Source organism: Lentinus tigrinus (assembly GCF_003813185.1).
Source record: "Lentinus tigrinus ALCF2SS1-7 unplaced genomic scaffold L226scaffold_12, whole genome shotgun sequence".
Classification (NCBI taxonomy): domain Eukaryota; kingdom Fungi; phylum Basidiomycota; class Agaricomycetes; order Polyporales; family Polyporaceae; genus Lentinus; species Lentinus tigrinus.
Window position 1 is genome coordinate 765807 of NW_027137921.1, and position 19409 is coordinate 785215.

At 57.7% G+C, this 19409-nt stretch overlaps 3 protein-coding genes across 3 annotated transcripts; 2 read left to right on the top strand and 1 right to left on the bottom strand.

The window, feature by feature from the left end:
• Positions 1–223: 223 nt before the first annotated feature.
• On the bottom strand, positions 224–1274 carry L226DRAFT_535202 (uncharacterized protein). Its single transcript, XM_067680853.1, has 3 exons — positions 1189–1274; positions 385–1134; positions 224–324 (listed from the first exon to the last, which is right to left on the bottom strand). Exons 2-3 carry the CDS (start codon positions 979–981, stop codon positions 238–240), a joined length of 684 nt encoding a protein of 227 aa, XP_067535564.1. The 5' UTR covers positions 982–1134; positions 1189–1274; the 3' UTR covers positions 224–237.
• A 1435-nt stretch (positions 1275–2709) lies between these two features.
• L226DRAFT_553074 (DUF647-domain-containing protein) lies at positions 2710–5203 on the top strand. Its single transcript, XM_067682904.1, has 6 exons — positions 2710–2844; positions 2902–3376; positions 3449–3771; positions 3829–3863; positions 3917–4381; positions 4446–5203. Exons 2-6 carry the CDS (start codon positions 2976–2978, stop codon positions 4752–4754), a joined length of 1533 nt encoding a protein of 510 aa, XP_067535565.1. The 5' UTR covers positions 2710–2844; positions 2902–2975; the 3' UTR covers positions 4755–5203.
• Positions 5204–6071: 868 nt separating this feature from the next.
• L226DRAFT_613196 (fatty acid synthase) lies at positions 6072–19346 on the top strand. The gene is made up of 21 exons (XM_067686475.1): positions 6072–6188; positions 6450–7803; positions 7857–8160; positions 8211–9612; positions 9668–10579; positions 10632–11470; positions 11524–12388; positions 12444–12539; positions 12594–12795; positions 12851–14476; positions 14529–15588; positions 15639–16345; positions 16395–16905; positions 16959–17039; positions 17091–17301; positions 17363–17469; positions 17521–18123; positions 18174–18261; positions 18319–18697; positions 18756–19060; positions 19116–19346. Exons 1-21 carry the CDS (start codon positions 6120–6122, stop codon positions 19152–19154), a joined length of 11760 nt encoding a protein of 3919 aa, XP_067535566.1. The 5' UTR covers positions 6072–6119; the 3' UTR covers positions 19155–19346.
• The last annotated feature ends 63 nt before the right edge of the window (positions 19347–19409 follow it).

Below are 19409 nucleotides of genomic sequence, written 5' to 3' on the forward strand. Positions count from 1 at the left end.
ATATACAGTCAAGAAAGACAGAGAGTGGGAGCGAGTCGAACAGTGACGCACAAGGTACAGCTTTATGATAGATGTGATGATAGACGCATCGGACATCAAGCTGAACTCTAATCTGGTAAAGTAACTGCATTCACGCTTCAAGATATAGGTACAACACATAACGAGAACACGGTCACGTTGGGGACAAACACGCTTGTCAAACAACGAACTACATCAAGCAGTCCCCATGAACATCGCTCAAACCACCTGAGGCAGCCACAGTCCTTCGACGGCAAAGTCGAGAGAGTACGTCTTGATCCCCTTGTAGTGACGTTCAAAAGAACCCTACGTGGTTGAGAACGTGCATTCAGTCAGCGTTAGTCGCATAGTGAGGTTGATACTTACCGCAGTCGTGAAACCATACGGATCAGCAACGACAGCCCCAGTCCCGTGGACACCATGCCCCCCGACATGATATATGACGTGCGGCAGCGCTGCATCCTCCGTCCCGAATAGCAGCTTCAGGTTGGAATCAGGGGGTACTTTGGCTTGCCACGTGCCACGCAGCAGTGGATGACGACTGTATCTCGCGCCGTACGGGTTGATGTCGATGACTGCGACGGTTCCAGGCAACCAAGTATAGCTCTGAAAAGGCACAGCGAGCCGCGAGCCAAACGAATGGCTGCTTGGGAGACTACGGCGGGAACGTTGTGAGAACGAGGGCATACTGAGCAGTAGGCTTCCGCGCGAGCTCCAAACATTCCAAGGGATCCGGCCTCGGAAGGTGGCGGGCTCGGCGAGGAGAGCACGGAAGGTATCGTAGGGTATTAGAAGACCCACACGGGTGCGTGGGTTAGATGAGGTTGTGGCGAAGTCGCTGATCGCGATGGTGATCATCCGGAGGGAGGGATCCGGCCAGAAGAGAACGTCGGGGGGAAGACTCGGGATACTGGCCTCCTGGATCCTCTCGACCTTGTTTTTTTCAGGAAGGCGCAACCTCATGATGTCTTTGCGCTCAGTCGCGGGTGGCTCTGAGTTGGTGGAGGCCGCCGCGGCGATGTGATATACGCGCAGTTCGTTCCATCCACCGCAACCCACGACTAAATGTGACTTATCGAGCAACGCAAAGGAGAGCATACCCTGGAAGCTTCGGCGCTGTTGTTCGGTGTGTCAGCGACACACTCAACATACATCTCCGAAGCGACGCACCCAGATCAACACGTTTGCTTTCCAATCCCATATCTCTATGTCGTCAGACCGGTTCTGGTAGTAGGAAGCGCTCCATGCGACCAGGTTCTCATGGATCTGGATGCGTTCTATTCGTTTGAGACGATTCTGCTCTGTGTGCAGCACGGGTAATACCGCACTTGCGTGCGGAACCTCCGGTCGTCTCAACGATCTCACATGAGCGATGATATGTCTTATAACGTAACTGTCAGTGTAACTGTGCGAGACCTGCACGACGGAACACTCACGATGTATCTGTTGCCTGCTGGAAAACCAACAACAGATCCTGTAAAACGTCCACCGACACAGCTACGATTGGGCCGCTAGGGAAGAGCGTGAGGGGGATGACCCATTGCTCCGTTGCACAGAGGAGGTTGGTCGTAGCAGGACTATAGATAGTCATGACTTGCAGCTTTGGTTTCATGACGATGTGGGAGATATGACTGGAGAACGAGAGAGAAACGGTCCAATCCACCGTCTCTAGAGTGACTTGCCAAAAGGGAAGATCCCATCTCCGGGAGATGACCTCGGGGTTATCTCGACGTCTCCAGCAGCCGAAGTCGCTCAGACACCGGCACAAGGCTAGGAGGCCCGTCCACCATGCCGTTGAGGTCCAGCAGGATCTTATACCGAACGTAGAGGTCCGTCCGTACGATACGTTCGAGCGTACGGCACAACTGTCAGAAGACCGAGGGGTGGTCGGCAATGTCAATGAGGGTACATCTACACCACCAAACAAACGTATGCCACCCACGAGGCTGCAGGAATGTATTTCTGCTACAGTGCAGAGGCACAAAATGGACGCTATGATCTCACTTGGCAGAGAGCACAAATTCGATCGCGCTGGCGGTGGGAGCGACGCGGGGGTTGTGATGGCCAGAGGGACTTCTTCTGCGACGAATCGCCGCTTGCGGCGGAGTCTGTTTAGGATAGTTGACGGGCGAGCTCTAATTATGAAGGACTTGATCCTGGACATCGTCAGTGCGGGTGCAAAGAGTCACGGAGAGAAGAGAAAGAGTCCCTGAGAGGGAGACTTCACTGGCTTCACTGCTCGCCGCCTTATGATATAATGGGTGCGATGACAGATGCCACATGTCAGAAGCGTCGGACATTCAAGTTGTCCTCGTACTGAACAGCATCCGAATGCGTGATATGTGAATATACGCGCAGAACATACGGGGATGGTGTCAAGGTCACTGGTCCCGCTCGAGACGTGTGTTTGGACGGCAATCTTCCAGTTCTGACTGCCAAGACCATTCAAATATTCAACTGCAAGCCCATCCTCGAAGTCCATACCGATAGTTGCATGAGTCGACGGTACATGGACTGAAGTAAGGTCGACGCGATGACTTCGAACTTGAAGTTGAAGGAGAATGGCAAGCTCCGCGGCGGGCACCCTCCCATTCTCCAACGTCGGAGCGCCCGGACGCGGAGTTCCGGGGCGGCCCAGATCCTCTCCCGACACCCGTGCTGCCCAGTAATCTGTCAGTGGTCACTACACTTCCCCCTCCCGCCCAGGCCCTGCACTATTTGCATTTCTACAGACTGGACACCATGAATCATTGACTGCTCACTTCTACCCCACACTCCGAAGGACTCTCTCGCAGACCGCATCGACGGCGGACGTACACATCACTAGTATGTGTGGCATTCTTTCTGGCATACCCGAACGTTTCTAATAGTCATTTATACTAGAAGTGCTCGCCTATCCGCTACAATTGTCGTCGGAAATAGCGGATCATCTACACAATATTCACAAGCGATAGAGGATGCGCAGACACTTGTGTGTACAGCTGCTTCCCAGACTTCGCACTGGCGGCTGTAGGCCCCGACCTCTCCTCCGAATACCAGCCCTTGCCCGCGGGCTCTCAACTGGGAACAAGAATTCACGACGGAACGAGTGTACAGCGGCTGCATCGTATGTCTTACCAGGCGGCGACGCGTCAGAAACGCGTCCTTTCGCCGTGGAGCGTGTGGGAGGACGTGAGTGCCATATATCATGGTCGTCCGAGGGACAGTCGGGTATCGAGAAGGAGTGGAGGGACATTGTGTCTGCGGAAGCAGCAGAAGGGAAGATTGCAGCCCCTACGAACTCGTTGACCGGTCGAATATCGTCGTGGCTGGGGCAGATGTTCCTTCCGACGAACTACCCCGAGTCCGTTCATCGCTCGTGAGTACCATCCGCCGCCCTTCCCAGTTCCTCGGTGACCGACAATCAAACCCTCCCCTCTTCGCTGTCAAGATACCTGTCCTTCCACGTCCTGCAATTCTTCGAAACGACGCTCGCGACTATCACATCTGTGCTCTGCAATCAGGCACTCCTCACCTCGGTAGGCGTGTCCGCGGAGGGCAGCTTCTTCGGCGCCGTCGCGGTGCAGTGGATCATCAAGGACGGCGCAGGTGAGGTCGCGAAGCTGTTCTTCATCAAGCGCTTCTCGCCGTTCTTCGATAGCCACCCCAAGACGTTCACCCTGTTTGGGGAGGTCCTCGGGTGCTTGGGGAGTGGATTACAAATTGCGACCGTGCTGATTGCGCCGTCGCCGCTCAACTTCGTGCTGTGTGCCGGTACGTGCTGAACCATCCTTTGTCGTCGAGGACGAGCCTGACGAGTGCGCTGCGTAGCCGGCGGGAACATCTTCAAACTTGTGGGGAGCGCGGTATGTAGGCCCGTTTCATATGAACGAGCTGGTACTGAGAACGTGTATTGCAGATATGGTACACCACGCACATCAAGTTCATGCGGTACTTCTCCATGCAGGGGAATGATGGGGATGTCGCTGCGAAGGACGAGTCGCAAGCCTCGATTGCCCAGCTCGCCGGTTATGCCGCGGGCATTAGCCTGCTCACCTTCTCGCATTCGCCCGCCTACCTCTACTCCATCTTCTTTACGGCTGTGCCGCTGCACCTGACCATGACCGTGTACATGATGCGCAACGCAAGCTTTGAGCTGCTGACGTTGCCGCGGGTTAGCCACCTTGCGCAGACGTACATCACGGAGGGTACGGTGGACTCGGTGGATTCGCTTGACCAGAAGGGCGCGACGGGCCTGTTCGGAGAGTTCTACAAGAACAAGAGCGATTGCTGGCTCACGCTTGCACCCCGGGTGAGCGACGTTCTGAGTGCAGGTTCAGAGGTCGATCGATCCAGGTGGGAGGTGTGCTCCAAAGTCTTCCAGGTAAGTCCGGTCCAGAGGACGCCTCCGCAGACGGAGTGTACTCACGCAGATCTCTATCTAACAGCACGAACGCTACCTTCTGTTCCCTTGTGACACACCACGAGGCCCGCAGGTGTCGGTCTTCTTCCATCCAGACGCGACGAACGAGGACATGCTCCGGTCAATCCTGCACGCCGCGATGGTGCGCAGCGTGCTGTTGAAGAGTACCCCTTGGCCTGGCCCTGAGCCGGCCTTGCGCTCCATCCTCATCGATACGCATGAGTGGACGCATCACGACTTCCCTGCTTTCAAGCAGGCGCTCGAAGAACAGAAGTGGAGAACGAACGAACTCTGCTTTGCAGATCTTGGGCACCGAGTTACATGGACACCATAGATCCCGATAATTGGTTCGCCCCTTCCCTGCCTTTTCGTGCTCTGCGTATTCAGACACTGCGATAGGCTGAATCAGCCCGCTTGCTGGACTTACGAGGTCGGTACTTTGCCTGCCATCCCCCACACCTAGATCCACGCGTTACGACACCCATCTCTGCATGGCCACTTGTCTCGATTATGGTGCACCGTACTTTATACCGCAATTACTGTCATCCAGCTCAGTTACACTGATACGCGTTTAGATGGCACATTACCGATCGTATAACATGGATCTTATAATTATCGTCCTACTGTAGCCCTCAACTCATGTCTATCCTAGAATAGCCATAACCTTCCGCCCATGATGCGCATGACATGACGTACGCGTCTCTCTCTTCGACAGAGGTACCTATATAGTCGAAGCTGGGTCGCAGAGCGTTCAATTACGTGACACCCATTCAACTCGCCCAGATCTTCGCGGGATCGAAAGGAAATTCCGCGCTCATGTTGGGACGCTGATAACTGGCCAGAGAACGCAAGCCTGTCTGCACGAGGAATCGATAGACGACGTGCAAGCAAGGCAGCGCGGTATCGAGGGTACCATCTTTACGTCCTTGCCGTGATACAGTGACATATACCGTCGACTTGTGTTAGGTTCCTGAGGCGCTGACAATGGTACACATCAGTCTCATCGTCCGACTCCTACATGGGGAGCGAGGCAACCCCATCCGAACAACTCGGGCATGCTCAACCCAACGCCGAGAAGGTAATCTTGGGGTGTCGGGTGTCGACATAGTGGGAGATTGCCAACCCAAGGTCGCCGGGGATGATTGGTCAAATATGACAGTCGCCGTGCTCGGTTGTCCAGAAGATTGTCAATCTGCGTGCAGAAAGGACATGAGGAAACAACCTGGCCTCGAAGCGAAGGCACTTCGCCGCACGCAGTAGCCGCATGCCCAGCTGGGAAAGCACAGGAACTGAGGAAGCCCGGCATTCACTCGCAAATATTCTACAAGTTCAAAATGAGTCGATACTGCAATAATCAGCAGCAGCAGGAAGACCTTGGGGAAAGCTGAGAGGAGGAGGAAGACGGCAACCCGTTTCAAGTGGGGAGCACGCAAGAGGCCCGGAACAGCGGAAACACAGCAATCGGGCGCGTCAATCTGACCCCCCCGCCGCATGCGAGCGCACCTTCCATTCTTGGATTTTTGAGAAATGGCTTCCTCCTCGCTGGCGCCCGGGATCCGTTGGGGTGCTGGCAAGGGGCCGATTGGGGAGCCTCGTATAAAAAACAAGTTGCGCGTCCCGACGCGCTTTTCTGTACTACCCCTCCGTTTGGGTTGCAACCTCCGCGTCGACTCTCTCCCCACCGACGACGAAAACGACAATGTCTCCCTCCTCGACGCCTGGTGCTATCACTTCCCGCCCCATCCTCATTCAGTCCGGGCCCATTAGAGTGAGTACTGTGCTTTCTGCATTGGAGTCAGGACACGGCTGTAATGAGGTGCTACGTGGGAGAGGGAAGGTTGTATGCGTGCGCGGATGAACTGGGCGATGCGGATGGATTAGCGACGCGTCGGGCAGGGACGCGTCATGCACGTCGCGCGTCATGAGCTCGATGGACGGCAAGGTGGTCAAGCGCACGACACCGTGCTATGCGCACGCATATATGCTAGTCTCTAGCCATTTCCGCTTGCTAACGAGGTTTCCCTCCTAGATCCACATCCCGGTTTCCACGCAGGCAGACGAATGGACTGCCGCAGAAGTTCTCAGAGACGAGTTCGAACACGTTCAGAAGACCGACGACGCCATAGATACCACCGCCGAACTCGAGAACGCGACTGAAGCGAGCGTCGAGCTCTTCGCTCGTTTCTTGAGCTTCGTAGCTGGAAAACTAGACGAGGACGCGCAGTCCCAGGCAGCGCGCACCTCTATCCTCCTCAAGGCCCTCAAGTACTTTACCGCGTCCTATCTCACCAGTCAAGACATTCACGTCATCGTCGCCGCGTTCGACACGGAGGTCCGCAAGACGGTTCTCACATCCTACTACCAAGCTCTTGCCGCGCTCGAGGCGAAGAGTGTGTCCGACATCCCGCGCGCACCTGCCAGTGCTTTGCTCTCGGCGGCTTCGCGTGGAGACGCGTCAATTTACGCGCTCTTCGGCGGTCAGGGTACCAACGAGGTCTACTTCGATGAGCTTCAGACGCTTTACGACATTTACAAGCCTTACGTCGCGTCGTTCATCACCACCATCGTTGGCGAAGTTCTCGCTCCCCTCGTTGAGGAATCCGAGGAGGAGTCGATCTACGTTCATGGTATCGACGTCATCTCATGGCTCGAGGGCGTATCACCGCGTCCTCCTGTGCCCTACCTCGCGTCCATCCCCATCTCGTTCCCCCTCATCGCCCTCACCCAGTTGACGCAGTACTTGGTTGTATGTCGCGTCTCCCAGCTCACCCCGGGCGAACTCCGCTCACGTCTCCGGGGTGCTACTGGCCACTCACAAGGTATCATCTCGGCGGTGTGCATTGCTGCGTCGACGTCCTATGAGTCGTTCTTCGAGAACTCTCGGAAATCGTTGAAGTGGTCGTTTTACTGCTCTCTCCGAGGCCAGCAGGCGTTCCCCGTCCTTGCGCTTGAGCCAAGCATCGTCCAGGACGCCGTCGATGGCGGCGAAGGTACCCCTAGCCCTATGCTTTCGATCACCGGGCTCTTGCTCAAGGACCTCGAGGCGCATATTGCGAAGACCAACAAGCACCTTGCCGACAACTCGAAGATTGGCGTCTCGCTGCACAACGGTCCGAAGGCGTTCGTTGTCACCGGTCCCGCGCGTGCGCTCTACGGTCTTGTTACCCACCTCCGCAAGGTGCGTGCACCGAGCGGTCTCGACCAAAGCAAGATTCCCTTCTCGCAGCGCAAGCCCGTGTTCTCGGTGCGTTTCCTCGTCATCGGCGTTCCGTACCACAGCCAGTACCTCGAGGGAGCCACCGATGACATCATGGACGACCTGGAGAACCAGGAGCTCTGGAAGAAGGAGGACCTTGGTATCCCTGTATATCACACCGAGAACGGTACGTAGATCTGCAGTCATTTTCAGGTTGATTGCTCACGTAGCTCTGTGTAGGCTCCGACCTTCGCACCGTCTCTACGTCTTTGACTCGCGCGCTCTGTGACCAGATCTTTACCCTTCCCATCCACTGGTCTCAGGCCACCAATTTCCCCGAGACCGCCACGCACGCAATCGACTTCGGTCCTGGTGGCTTGAGCGGCATCGGTCCTTTGACCGCGCGCAACCTCGAGGGTCGCGGTGTTCGCGTCGTCGTCGCCGGCGACAAGGCTAGGGGTCCAGCGGAGCTCTTCGACGCCCAGAACGTCAAGACCGAGCAGTGGTGGGCCAAGAAGTTCTCCCCGAGCCTCGTCAAGACCAGGTACGTTGTCATATTGATGTCACTCGCGCATATACTGACCAAAACACCAGCGATGGCACGATTCACATCGACACCCCCTTCTCCCGCCTTCTGGGCAAGCCCCCAATCATGGTCGCTGGTATGACGCCGACGACTGTGAAGGCTGGCTTCGTCAGTGCCGTCCTTGATGCTGGCTACCACATTGAGCTCGCTGGCGGAGGCCACTACAACGCCGCCGCACTTCGCTCGAAGGTCGCTGAGATCCAAAGCAAGATCCCTGCGGGTGTCGGTATCACCCTCAACGCGCTCTACATCAACCCTCGCCAGTTCGGCTTCCAGTTCCCGCTCTGGCAGGAGATGCGCCGCGAGGGTCTGCCCATCGAGGGCTTCTGTGTCGCTGCCGGTATCCCCAGCACTGAGAAGGCCGCTGAAATCATCACCGCGCTCCGCACCGCCGGTATCAAGCACGTCTCGTTCAAGCCCGGCTCCGTCGACGGCATCCGGCAGGTTGTCAACATTGCTGCCGCGAACCCTGACTTCCCCGTCATCATGCAGTGGACCGGTGGTCGCGCCGGTGGCCACCACTCGTGCGAGGACTTCCACCAGCCCATCCTCTCGACGTACGGTTCGATCCGTCAGCACGCCAACCTCATCCTCGTCGGTGGCTCTGGCTTCGGTGGTGCCGACGACCTCTGGCCCTACCTCACGGGTGACTGGTCCGTCGAGCGGTACGGTCTCCAGCCCATGCCGTTCGATGGTTTCCTCTTCGCTAGCCGTGTCATGGTCGCGAAGGAGGCGCACACCAGCTCGTCCGTCAAGGACCTCATCGTCGCCGCGCCCGGTGTCGACGACGCGCAATGGGAGGGCACGTATGCAAAGGAGACCGGTGGTATCCTCACCGTCCGTTCGGAGCTCGGCGAGCCTATCCACAAGATCGCAACGCGTGCCGTCAAGCTCTGGAAGGAGTTCGACGACACCGTCTTCAAGCTGCCGAAGGACAAGCGTGTGGTGTGGCTCACAGAGCGTCGCGCGGAGGTCATCGCGAAGCTCAACAAGGACTTCGCCAAGCCTTGGTTTGGCTGGAAGAAGGACGGCTCCGTCGTCGAGGACATTGCCGACATGACCTACGAGGAAGTCGTCCTCCGGATGGTCCGTCTCATGTACGTCTCGCACCAGGAACGTTGGATCGACACGTCGCTTCGCAACCTCACTGGCGACTGGCTCCGTCGCGTTGAGGAGCGTTTCGCTGGTGTCAATGGCGACAAGAAGGCGTCCATTCTCCAGTCGTTCTCATCTCTCGACAAGCCCCAGGAGTTCATTGAGCAGTTCTTCAAGACGTACCCTGCCGCGACGGAGCAGCTCCTCGCCTCCGAGGACAAGGCCTACTTCCTTGCCATCTCGCAACGCCCTGGCCAGAAGCCCGCGCCCTTCATCCCCGTGCTCGACGCCAGCTTCGAAGTTTGGTTCAAGAAGGTCTGTTCTTACCCTTGCTTTCACCGTGGCCTCTCGCTCATATCTTGTACCACAGGACTCTCTCTGGGCCGCAGAGGACATCGACGCCGTCTTCGACCAGGACCCCCAGCGCGTTTGCATTCTCCAGGGTCCTGTTGCCGTCAAGCATTCGAAGGTCAAGGACGAGCCTATCAAGGACTTGCTCGGCAACATCACTTCGATGCTTGTCGATAAGCTCGTCGACCGCCTCTACGGCGGCGACAAGTCCAAGATCCCCACGATTGAGTACCTGTGCCCAAGCCCCCGCGCTGTTCGTCCTGTCATCGCGCCCTCCGTGTCTGGCAAGACCGCGACCTACGTCCTTGGCGACTCCCTCCCTGAGACTTCTGCTTGGCTTGAGACGCTCGCTGGTCCCGAGCTAGGCTGGACTCGCGCTCTCCTCACCTCCACGACCATCGTCCAGGGCACCGCGTACATCGACAACCCGCTCCGCCGCCTGTTCGCTCCTCGCCGCGGCCAGAAGGTTGTCGTCGAGACTGACGGCTCTCGCCCAACCAAGATCTCCCTCTACGGCGCTGCCCGCTCGCATGGCGTCCACGACCCGGCGTTCAAGGTCGTCGAGACGACGTTCGACGCGTCTACTTCCAGGATCAATGTCACCCTGTTTGAGGAGCGTCGCGGCGTCGCAGTTTCGCTCCCCTTCTACTTCCAGTACAAGCCCGAGATGGGCTTCGCACCGATCCACGAAGTCGCGGACGACCGCAACCTGCGCATCAAGCAGTTCTACTGGAAGTTGTGGTTCGGCGATAACGAGACTCTCCCGGAGATCGGTCTTCGTGACACGTTCACTGGTCCCGAGGTTACGATCGACGAGGACGACGTCGAGACGTTCTGCGCTGTCGTCGGGAACCAGGGTGAAGCGTTCAAGACTGCTCGCAACGACACTCCACTCGCGCCCATGGACTTCGCTATCGTGACTGGCTGGCAGGTACGTCGGGCTGCCTCTGCTGATATACTGAGACGCTAACAGTCATTCGTAGGCAATTATGAAGGCGATCTTCCCCTCCCCCGTCAACGGCGACCTGCTTAAGCTCGTCCACCTGTCGAACGGCTTCCGCCTGCTCGAGGGCGCTACGCCACTCAAGGCGGGCGATGTCTGCAAGGCCGAGGCTCGCATCCTCGCCGTCATCAACAGCGACGCCGGCAAGACCGTCAAGGTCAAGGGTTTCGTCACGCGCGGTTCAGAGCGCGTCATTGAGGTCGTCTCGTCCTTCCTCTACCGTGGCCGTTTCGAAGACTACGAGAACACCTTCGAGATCCTTGAGGAGCCCGACTACGTCGTCGAACTCCCTACCGAGGCTACCGTCGGTGTGCTCCTGTCCAAGGAGTGGTTCGAGTGGGATGACGAGACCAAGCCCCTCCAAGCTGGCACCACCCTGGTCTTCCGCGTGCGCTCTGATGTTACTTACCGCAACAAGACCTGCTACAAGGCCGTCAACGTCTCCGGTGATGTCTTCATCCGCGACCAGATCAAGCGCCTCGTCAAAGTCGGCTCTGTCGACTGCCTCCTCGACGACTCGCGCGGCAACCCCGTCGTCTCCTACCTTCAACGCCACGGCAAGCCCCAGGGGCTCGTCTCGCCGCTCTCGACCGAGGGGTATACGATCAGCAACGCCGCAACTACTGCGTTCAACTCACCCGCTACCAATGAGCCTTACTCGAAGATCTCTGGCGACTTCAACCCTATCCACGTCAACCCTTACTTCGCTGACTACGCCTCCCTCCCGGGTACGATCACTCACGGCATGTGGTCGAGCGCCGCTACTCGCAAGTACGTCGAGAACGCCGTTGCTCAAGGACGTCCCGACCGCGTCGTTGCGTAAGTACTGTAATGATCTTCCTTTGGATACGAACTAAACGCTCTTCCTTTAGTTACGACGTCAACTTTGTCGGTATGGTCCTTCCTGGTGACGACCTGCAGGTCAAGATCAAGCACGTCGGCATGCGTAGCGGCAACCTCGTCGTCAACGTCGAGACCACCAACAGCCGCGGTGAGAAGGTCCTCGCTGGTACCGCCGAGGTCGCACAGCCCACCACCGTCTACGTCTTCACTGGTCAGGGTTCCCAGGAGCCCGGCATGGGTATGGACCTGTACAACAACTCGCCTGCCGCTCGCGCTGTCTGGGAGTCCGCCGACGAGCACCTTACCGCCGTCTACGGCTTCTCCATCGTCGAGATCGTCAAGGACAACCCGAAGGAGAAGACCATTCACTTCGGTGGCATCAAGGGTCAGGCCATCCGTCAGCGTTACATGGACATGACCTACGACACGATGGACAAGGACGGCAACGTCAAGACGCTTCCTCTCTTCGGCGACATCAATAACCGCACCCAGCGCTACACCTTCAGCCACCCGAACGGTCTCCTTTTCGCCACCCAGTTCGCTCAGATTGCGCTCGTCGTCACTGAGCGCGCCGCGTTCGACGACATGCGCTCGAAGGGTCTCGTGCAGAAAGATGCGGCCTTCGCTGGTCACTCACTCGGCGAGTACTCCGCGCTCGCTTCCGTCGCAGACGTTCTTCCCATCTCGGCCCTCGTCGACGTCGTCTTCTACCGTGGTATCACCATGCAGCGCGCTGTCGAGCGTGACGCTCAGAACCGCTCCAACTACGCTATGTGCGCCGTCAACCCGAGCCGCATCTCGAAGACGTTCAATGACGCTGCCCTCCGTGAGGTCGTCGACAGCATCGCAACTCGTACGAGCACGCTGCTCGAGATCGTCAACTTCAACGTCGAGGTAAGCACGAATTGGAATCCATGTTCGGCTTAGATACTCAATACATCCCTGATAGGGTCAACAATACGTCTGCGCTGGCGAGCTCGTCGCGTTGCAGACGCTGACGAATGTTCTGAACTACCTCAAGATCGAGAAGATCGACATCGCTAAGGTGACCTTCCTACCACTATTCGGAAGCATTCCCGTGACTCACCAACGCCTTCAGCTCACGGAGAAGTTCACGGTCGATCAAGTGAAGGAGATGCTCGGCGAGATCGTCAGCTCCTGCTACGCGAAGGCGCAGGAGCTTCAGGCTAAGGACGGTTACATCACCCTCGAGCGTGGTTTCGCGACCATTCCTCTGCCGGGTATTGACGTGCCGTTCCACTCTCGCTACCTCTGGGCAGGTGTCATGCCGTTCCGTGCATGTAAGTCTCATTTCGTTCTCTACCGGCGTTCAAGAGTACTCATAACGGTACCTAGACTTGTCGAAGAAGGTCAACCCCGCGCACCTCAACCCCGACACCCTCGTTGGGAAATACGTACCGAACTTGATCGCGAAACCGTTTGAGGTCACCAAGGAGTACGCTCAGCTCATCTACGACCAGACCCTCTCCCCTCGCCTCGACAAGGTCCTTCGCAAGTGGGACCAGGAGAACTGGGGCTCGGCGGAGCAGAGACAGAAGCTCGCCTACGTCATTCTCGTCGAACTGCTCGCCTACCAGTTCGCTTCCCCTGTGCGTTGGATTGAGACACAGGACATCCTCTTCACGCACTACAAGTTCGAGCGGTTCATCGAGATCGGTCCTTCCCCCACGCTCACTGGTATGGCTACGCGCACGTTGAAGGCCAAGTACGAGGCGCAGGATGATTCCGTCACCCACCGTCGCGCGATTTTCTGTCACGCGAAGCACACGAAGGAGGTCTACTACCAGTTCGAGGACGAAACGGAGGCCCCAGCGGCTGAAGCTCCTGCTGCTGAGGCGTCGACTTCTGCTCCTGCAGCACCTACCCCCGTCGCCGCCGCCCCTGCTGCTGCCCCTGCTGCGGCTGCCGCCAGCATTGAAGACGCCCCGCTCAAGGCCACCGATGTTCTGGTCGCCATTATCGGGCAGAAGCTAAAGAAGAAGGTCGACGAAGTGCCTCTCTCCAAGAGCATCAAGGACCTCGTCGGCGGCAAGTCGACGATGCAGAACGAGATCCTCGGCGACCTCCAGCTCGAGTTCTCTTCCGCCCCGGAGAAGGGCGAGGAGCTTCCACTCGAGGAGCTTGGCTCTGCCCTCGGTTCCGGCTACTCTGGTTCCCTTGGCAAGTACACCTCCGGCCTCGTCTCCCGTCTCGTCGGTGGCAAGATGCCCGGTGGCTTCAACGTGTCCGCGATCAAGGCGTATCTGTCGAAGTCCTGGGGTCTCGGGCCCGCTCGTGCTGACGGCGTTCTCCTTCTCGCTGCAACGATGGAGCCTCCCAAGCGTCTCGGTTCGGAGGCGGAAGCGAGGAGCTACCTCGACGGCGTCGTCTCGATCTACGCGCAGCGTTCGGGCATCTCGCTTTCATCCGGCGCCGCTGCAGGCGGTGCTGGTGGAGGTGGAGGCGCGGTCATCAACAGCGAGGAGTTCCTTAAGTTCCAGTCGGACCAGGACCGCTTTGCCGCTCAGCAAGTCGAGCTCTGGATGCGCTATCTCGGCCGCGACTCTCGTGCCGGTGAGATCAAGTACGACGCCGCAAAGGCCAGCTCCGAGCAGCTCCAAGCTCGTCTCGATTCGATTGCTCGCGAGCACGGTGACACCTACATCGATGGTATCCAGCCGGTCTTCGACGCTCTCAAGGCGCGTCACTTCGACTCTTCGTGGAACTGGGTCCGCCAAGACGCTCTCCTCATGTTCTACGACATCATCTTTGGCCGTCTCACCACCGTCGACCGCGAGATCACTGCTCGCTGCATCGCCATCATGAACCGCGCGGACCCCGAGCTCGTGACGTACATGCAGTATTACATCGACCAGTGCGATCCCGAGCGCGGTGAGACGTACAAGCTCGCGAAGCAGTTCGGCCAGCAGCTGATCGACAACTGCCGCGAAGTCGTCGGCCAGCCCCCCTTGTACAAAGATGGTACGTTGCACTAGATCATACGCTCCCTCCAAAGTTGCTAATAGTTTCGTAGTCACCTTCCCCACCGCTCCCCACACCGAAGTCACCGAGAAGGGCGACATTGTGTACAAGGAAGTTGTGCGCGAGAACGTCAGGAAGCTCGAGGCGTACGTCGAGGAGATGGCTAGCGGCGACACCATCGCCTCGACCAATGTGCAGAAGATCCAGGAGGACGTTCTCAAACTTTGGAACGTCGTCAAGTCCCAGCCTGAGATCAGCGAGGAGCAGAAGAACCGGATCAAGGCTCTGTACGAGGGTGTCGTCCGGTCGCTCCGCAAGCGTCCCGAGTCTCGCACTCGTCACGGTGCACCGCGCTCCCGTCGCTCCTCTTCTCAGTTCCTCCGCCCGCAGATATCAAACGTCGCCTCCGTCACCGCCGACAAGGTGCCGCTCCTTCACCTCAAGCGCAAGGTCGGCATGAACTGGGAGTACAGCAGCAACCTTACCGGCGTGTACCTCGACATTCTCCACGAGATCGCTACCTCCGGCACGACTTTCAAGGACAAGAACGCACTTCTCACCGGTGTCGGCAAGGGCTCGATTGGCGTCGAAATTCTTAAGGGTCTTCTCTCCGGCGGCGCTCACGTCGTCATCACTACCTCTCGCTACAGCCGCGCGACCGTGGAGTACTACCAGGGCATCTTCCAACGCTTCGGCAGCAAGGGGTCTGCGCTCACGGTTGTTCCTTTCAACCAGGGCTCGAAGCAGGACGTTGAGGCACTCGTCGACTACATCTACTCTACCCTCAGCCTCGATCTCGACTACATCCTACCCTTCGCCGCTGTCCCCGAAAACGGCCGCGAGATCGACGGTCTTGATGACAAGTCCGAGCTTGCACACCGTATCATGCTCGTCAACCTGCTCCGTCTCCTCGGTGTCGTCAAGAACAAGAAGGCCAGCCGCCACTTCGTCACTCGTCCCACTCAAGTCATCCTCCCGCTGTCTCCCAACCACGGTCTGTTCGGCAACGATGGCCTCTACTCCGAGTCGAAGATCTCGCTGGAGACGCTCTTCAACCGCTGGAACAGCGAGAGCTGGGGCGAGTACCTCTGTCTCGCCGGTGCTGTCATCGGGTAGGTATTATATACTTCTGACCCGATTCATCGCTGAACACAATTCGCAGGTGGACGCGTGGAACAGGCCTCATGGAGGCGACCAACACCGTCGCTCACGAGCTTGAAGGCCATGGCGTCCGCACCTTCTCTGCGAAGGAGATGGCGTTCAACATCCTCGGTCTCATGCACCCGCTGCTCTTCAGCATCACGCAAGTTGAACCTATCTGGGCCGACCTCAACGGCGGCATGGATCGCCTTCCTGATCTCGCCGACATCACCACTCGCATCCGTACCGACCTCGCGAAGAAGAGCGAGCTTCGTCGTCTGATCGCCCGCGACAATGCTGCGGACTTTAAGACCATCAACGGCGTCGAGGCGGAGCGCGTTCTGCAGACCATCAACGTGACGCCTCGCGCCAACTTCCAGTTCAGCTTCCCTAACCTGGAGCCGGCGGAGTCCCTTGAGAACTTGAGCAAGCTGCGTGGCATGCTCGATCTCGAGAAAGTCGTCGTCGTCACTGGCTTCGCCGAGGTCGGACCTTGGGGTAGCTCGCGTACTCGTTGGGAGATGGAAGCTCGCGGCGAGTTCACGATTGAGGGTTGCATCGAGATGGCGTGGATGATGGGCTTCATCAAGCACTTCGACGGTCGCCTCAAGGATGGTTCGCTCTACGTCGGGTGGGTCGACGCGAAGTCTGGAGAGCCTGTGGACGACAAGGACGTCCGCGGCCGGTATGAGAAGGAGATTCTCGCCCACGCTGGCGTTCGTCTCATCGGTGAGTACTATCGGCATCGTCTGGGTTCCTTTGCTGACGACTCTTACAGAGCCGGAGTTGTTCCGCGGTTACGACCCGAAGAAGAAGATCTTCAACCAGGAGATCGAGCTTTTGCACGACCTCGAGCCGTTCGAAGCCTCGCAGGCCGACGCCGAGAAGTTCAAGTACGAGCACGGCGAGAAGTGCGACATCTGGGCTGGTGAGGGCGGCCAATGGTTCGTCAAGTTCAAGAAGGGCGCTCGTGTCTTCGTTCCCAAGGCCTTCAAGTTCAGCCGACTTGTCGCTGGACAGATTCCCACTGGCTGGTCTGCTGGTCGCTATGGTATCCCCGAGGACATCATTGCTCAAACCGACCGCGCAACGTTGTGGGCTCTTGTCTGTGCTGCGGAGGCACTCAACATGTCTGGCATCACCGACCCGTATGAGCTCTACCAGCACATACACCCTTCTGAGGTTGGCTCGAGCATTGGTAGCGGCATGGGTGGTGTCATGAGTTTGTCGGCCATGTTCAAGGACAGGCGTGACGAGAAGGAGGTGCAGAACGACATCTTGCAGGAGACGTGAGTACGAGCTTTGCATCGTCTGTGGCAAAGGCTAACTCTCGCTCGGTCAGGTTCATCAACACCACTGCTGGTTGGGTCAACCTTCTGCTTCTCTCGTCGAGCGGGCCTATCAAGATCCCTGTTGGTGCTTGGTGAGTACTGCTCGTCTGATAAACAGTTTCTCGACTCATTACTCTATTCAGCGCCACTGCCCTTCAGTCTGTTGAAATCGCCTGCGACACGCTGCTTTCGGGCAAGGCCAAGGTTATGCTGGCTGGAGGCTTCGACGACTTCAGCGAGGAGGGTTCGTACGAGTTCGCCAACATGAAGGCGACAAGCAACGCGGAGACGGAATTCGCAATGGGTCGTGAACCGACTGAGATGTCGCGTCCTACGACGACTACTCGCTCTGGTGTACGTATATTTACTTCAGTCGTGTTTCCGATTGTCTCTGATACTCACGCATTCGGTGTAGTTCATGGAGGCGCAGGGTACGGGTGTGCAAGTTCTCATGAGCGCCAAGACTGCTCTCGAGCTCGGGTGCCCGATTCGTGGTATCGTTGCCTTCACTTCGACGTCTACGTGAGTACGATGATCATGCATACCTTATCATGAGCTGATGTCCTCGTCTAGTGACAAGGCTGGCCGGTCTGTCCCTGCGCCCGGTCGCGGTGCGCTTTCGATCGCGCGCGAACTCCACACCAAACAAGCTCTCCCTATTCTCGACATTGCGTACCGCTCCCGTCAGCTCACGTTCCGCCGCAAGCAGATCGCCCAGTGGTTGGAGAATGAGCGCCAGCAGCTGCAAGATGAGGTCGAGTTCCGCAAGAGTCGTGGCGATGCTGTCGATGATGAGTACCTTGCGACCCGCATCGCGGATATCGAAAAAGAGGCCGCTCGCCAGGAGAAGGACGCGCTTGCGACGTACGGCATGCTCGAGGGCGTTGATCCTCGTATCGCGCCTCTCCGCCGGGCACTTGCTATCTGGGGTCTTACTGCTGACGATCTCGGTGTCCTGTCGATCCACGGCACGAGCACAGGCGCGAACGAGAAGAACGAGACACATATCTGGAACGACGTCTTCACCAACCTCGGCCGCACGAACGGCAACGCTATCCCTATCATGGCACAGAAGAGCCTTGTCGGTCACTCGAAGGGTGGTTCGGCGGCGTGGCAGTTCGCTGGTCTCCTCCAGAGCGTCGAGTCTGGCATCATCCCTGGCAACCGGAACGCGGAGTACGTTGTCCTCGTGACCCCTCTCTGTTCGGAACTAACCTTTTGTACAGCAACATCGATGCGCTCTTCAAAGCACATACCTACCTCATCTTCCCTTCGAAGACGATCCATACTGATGGTATCCGCGCTGGTATCATGGTACGTAACTTACACAGAATGTCTGTAAATGGTCTTGCTGACGTGCTTGGAACTTAGTCGTCCTTCGGGTTCGGTCAAGTCGGTGGTACTTGCATGGTCATCCACCCTCGCTATCTGCTTGCCGCCCTTGAGCCCTCGGTGTATGAGGCGTACAAGATCAAGAACCGCCATCGCCAACGCCTGTGCTACAAGGCGATGAGCGAGATGATGACCTCGAACAATCTCGTCAAGGTCAAGGATGCTCCGCCGTACAGCAAGGACCTCGAGGCTCCTGTCCTTCTTAACCCGCTCGCGCGCGCGTCGTACAACCCGAAGACGGGTAGCTACGAGTTCACTGCCAAGCTCGAGACGAAGCCCAAGGTTGACACCGCGAACGTCAAGGCCGTCTCCGAGGTGCTCGCTGGCAGTGCGACGACCGGTGTTGGTGTTGATCAAGGTACGCCGTTCTCGCATTGTGACTCTGCACTCCTGCCTGACCTGTAAACGCGTCACAGAGCTCATCTCGTCCGTGCCCTCCTGGAACCCGACCTTCGTTGAGCGCAACTTCACTGAGGCCGAGGTCGCGTACTGCCAGTCCCAACCCTCGCCATCCGCGTCATTCGCTGCTCGCTGGGTCGGCAAGGAGGCTGTGTTCAAGTCGCTCGGTGTTGCCTCTAAGGGTGCCGCTGCCGCCATGAAGGACATCGAGATCCTTCCTGATGAGTCCGGTGTCCCGACGGTCACTCTCCACGGTCAAGCCAAGGCCGCTGCCGACGCGAAGGGTGTTACGAAAGTCCACATTTCCCTCAGCCACTCTGATGTGAGTACCCTCTCTGTCGGTTCTTCTCGTGCATGAGCTCATCTACTCTCTACAGACGACCGCTATTGCCTTTGCTCAGGCATCTTCTGCATGAACGTTTTCCCTCTATTACCCTCATATATTGCGTCTTATAATGGGCTAATGTCCGTTGCTCTGGGGCTGTTGTCATCGTATCCATGAACTCGAATCATCCGCATAGTATCTGTATCATCCGCACACGTCACGTTTCTTTTACGCTCCATGTAATGAATGCATCACGAATAGATCTCTTTCTTTCTCATCAGTCTCTTTGCTGTGCAGTGTGGTTCAACCAGATACTCGAAGTACTGATGGATCATCCAGTTTACGC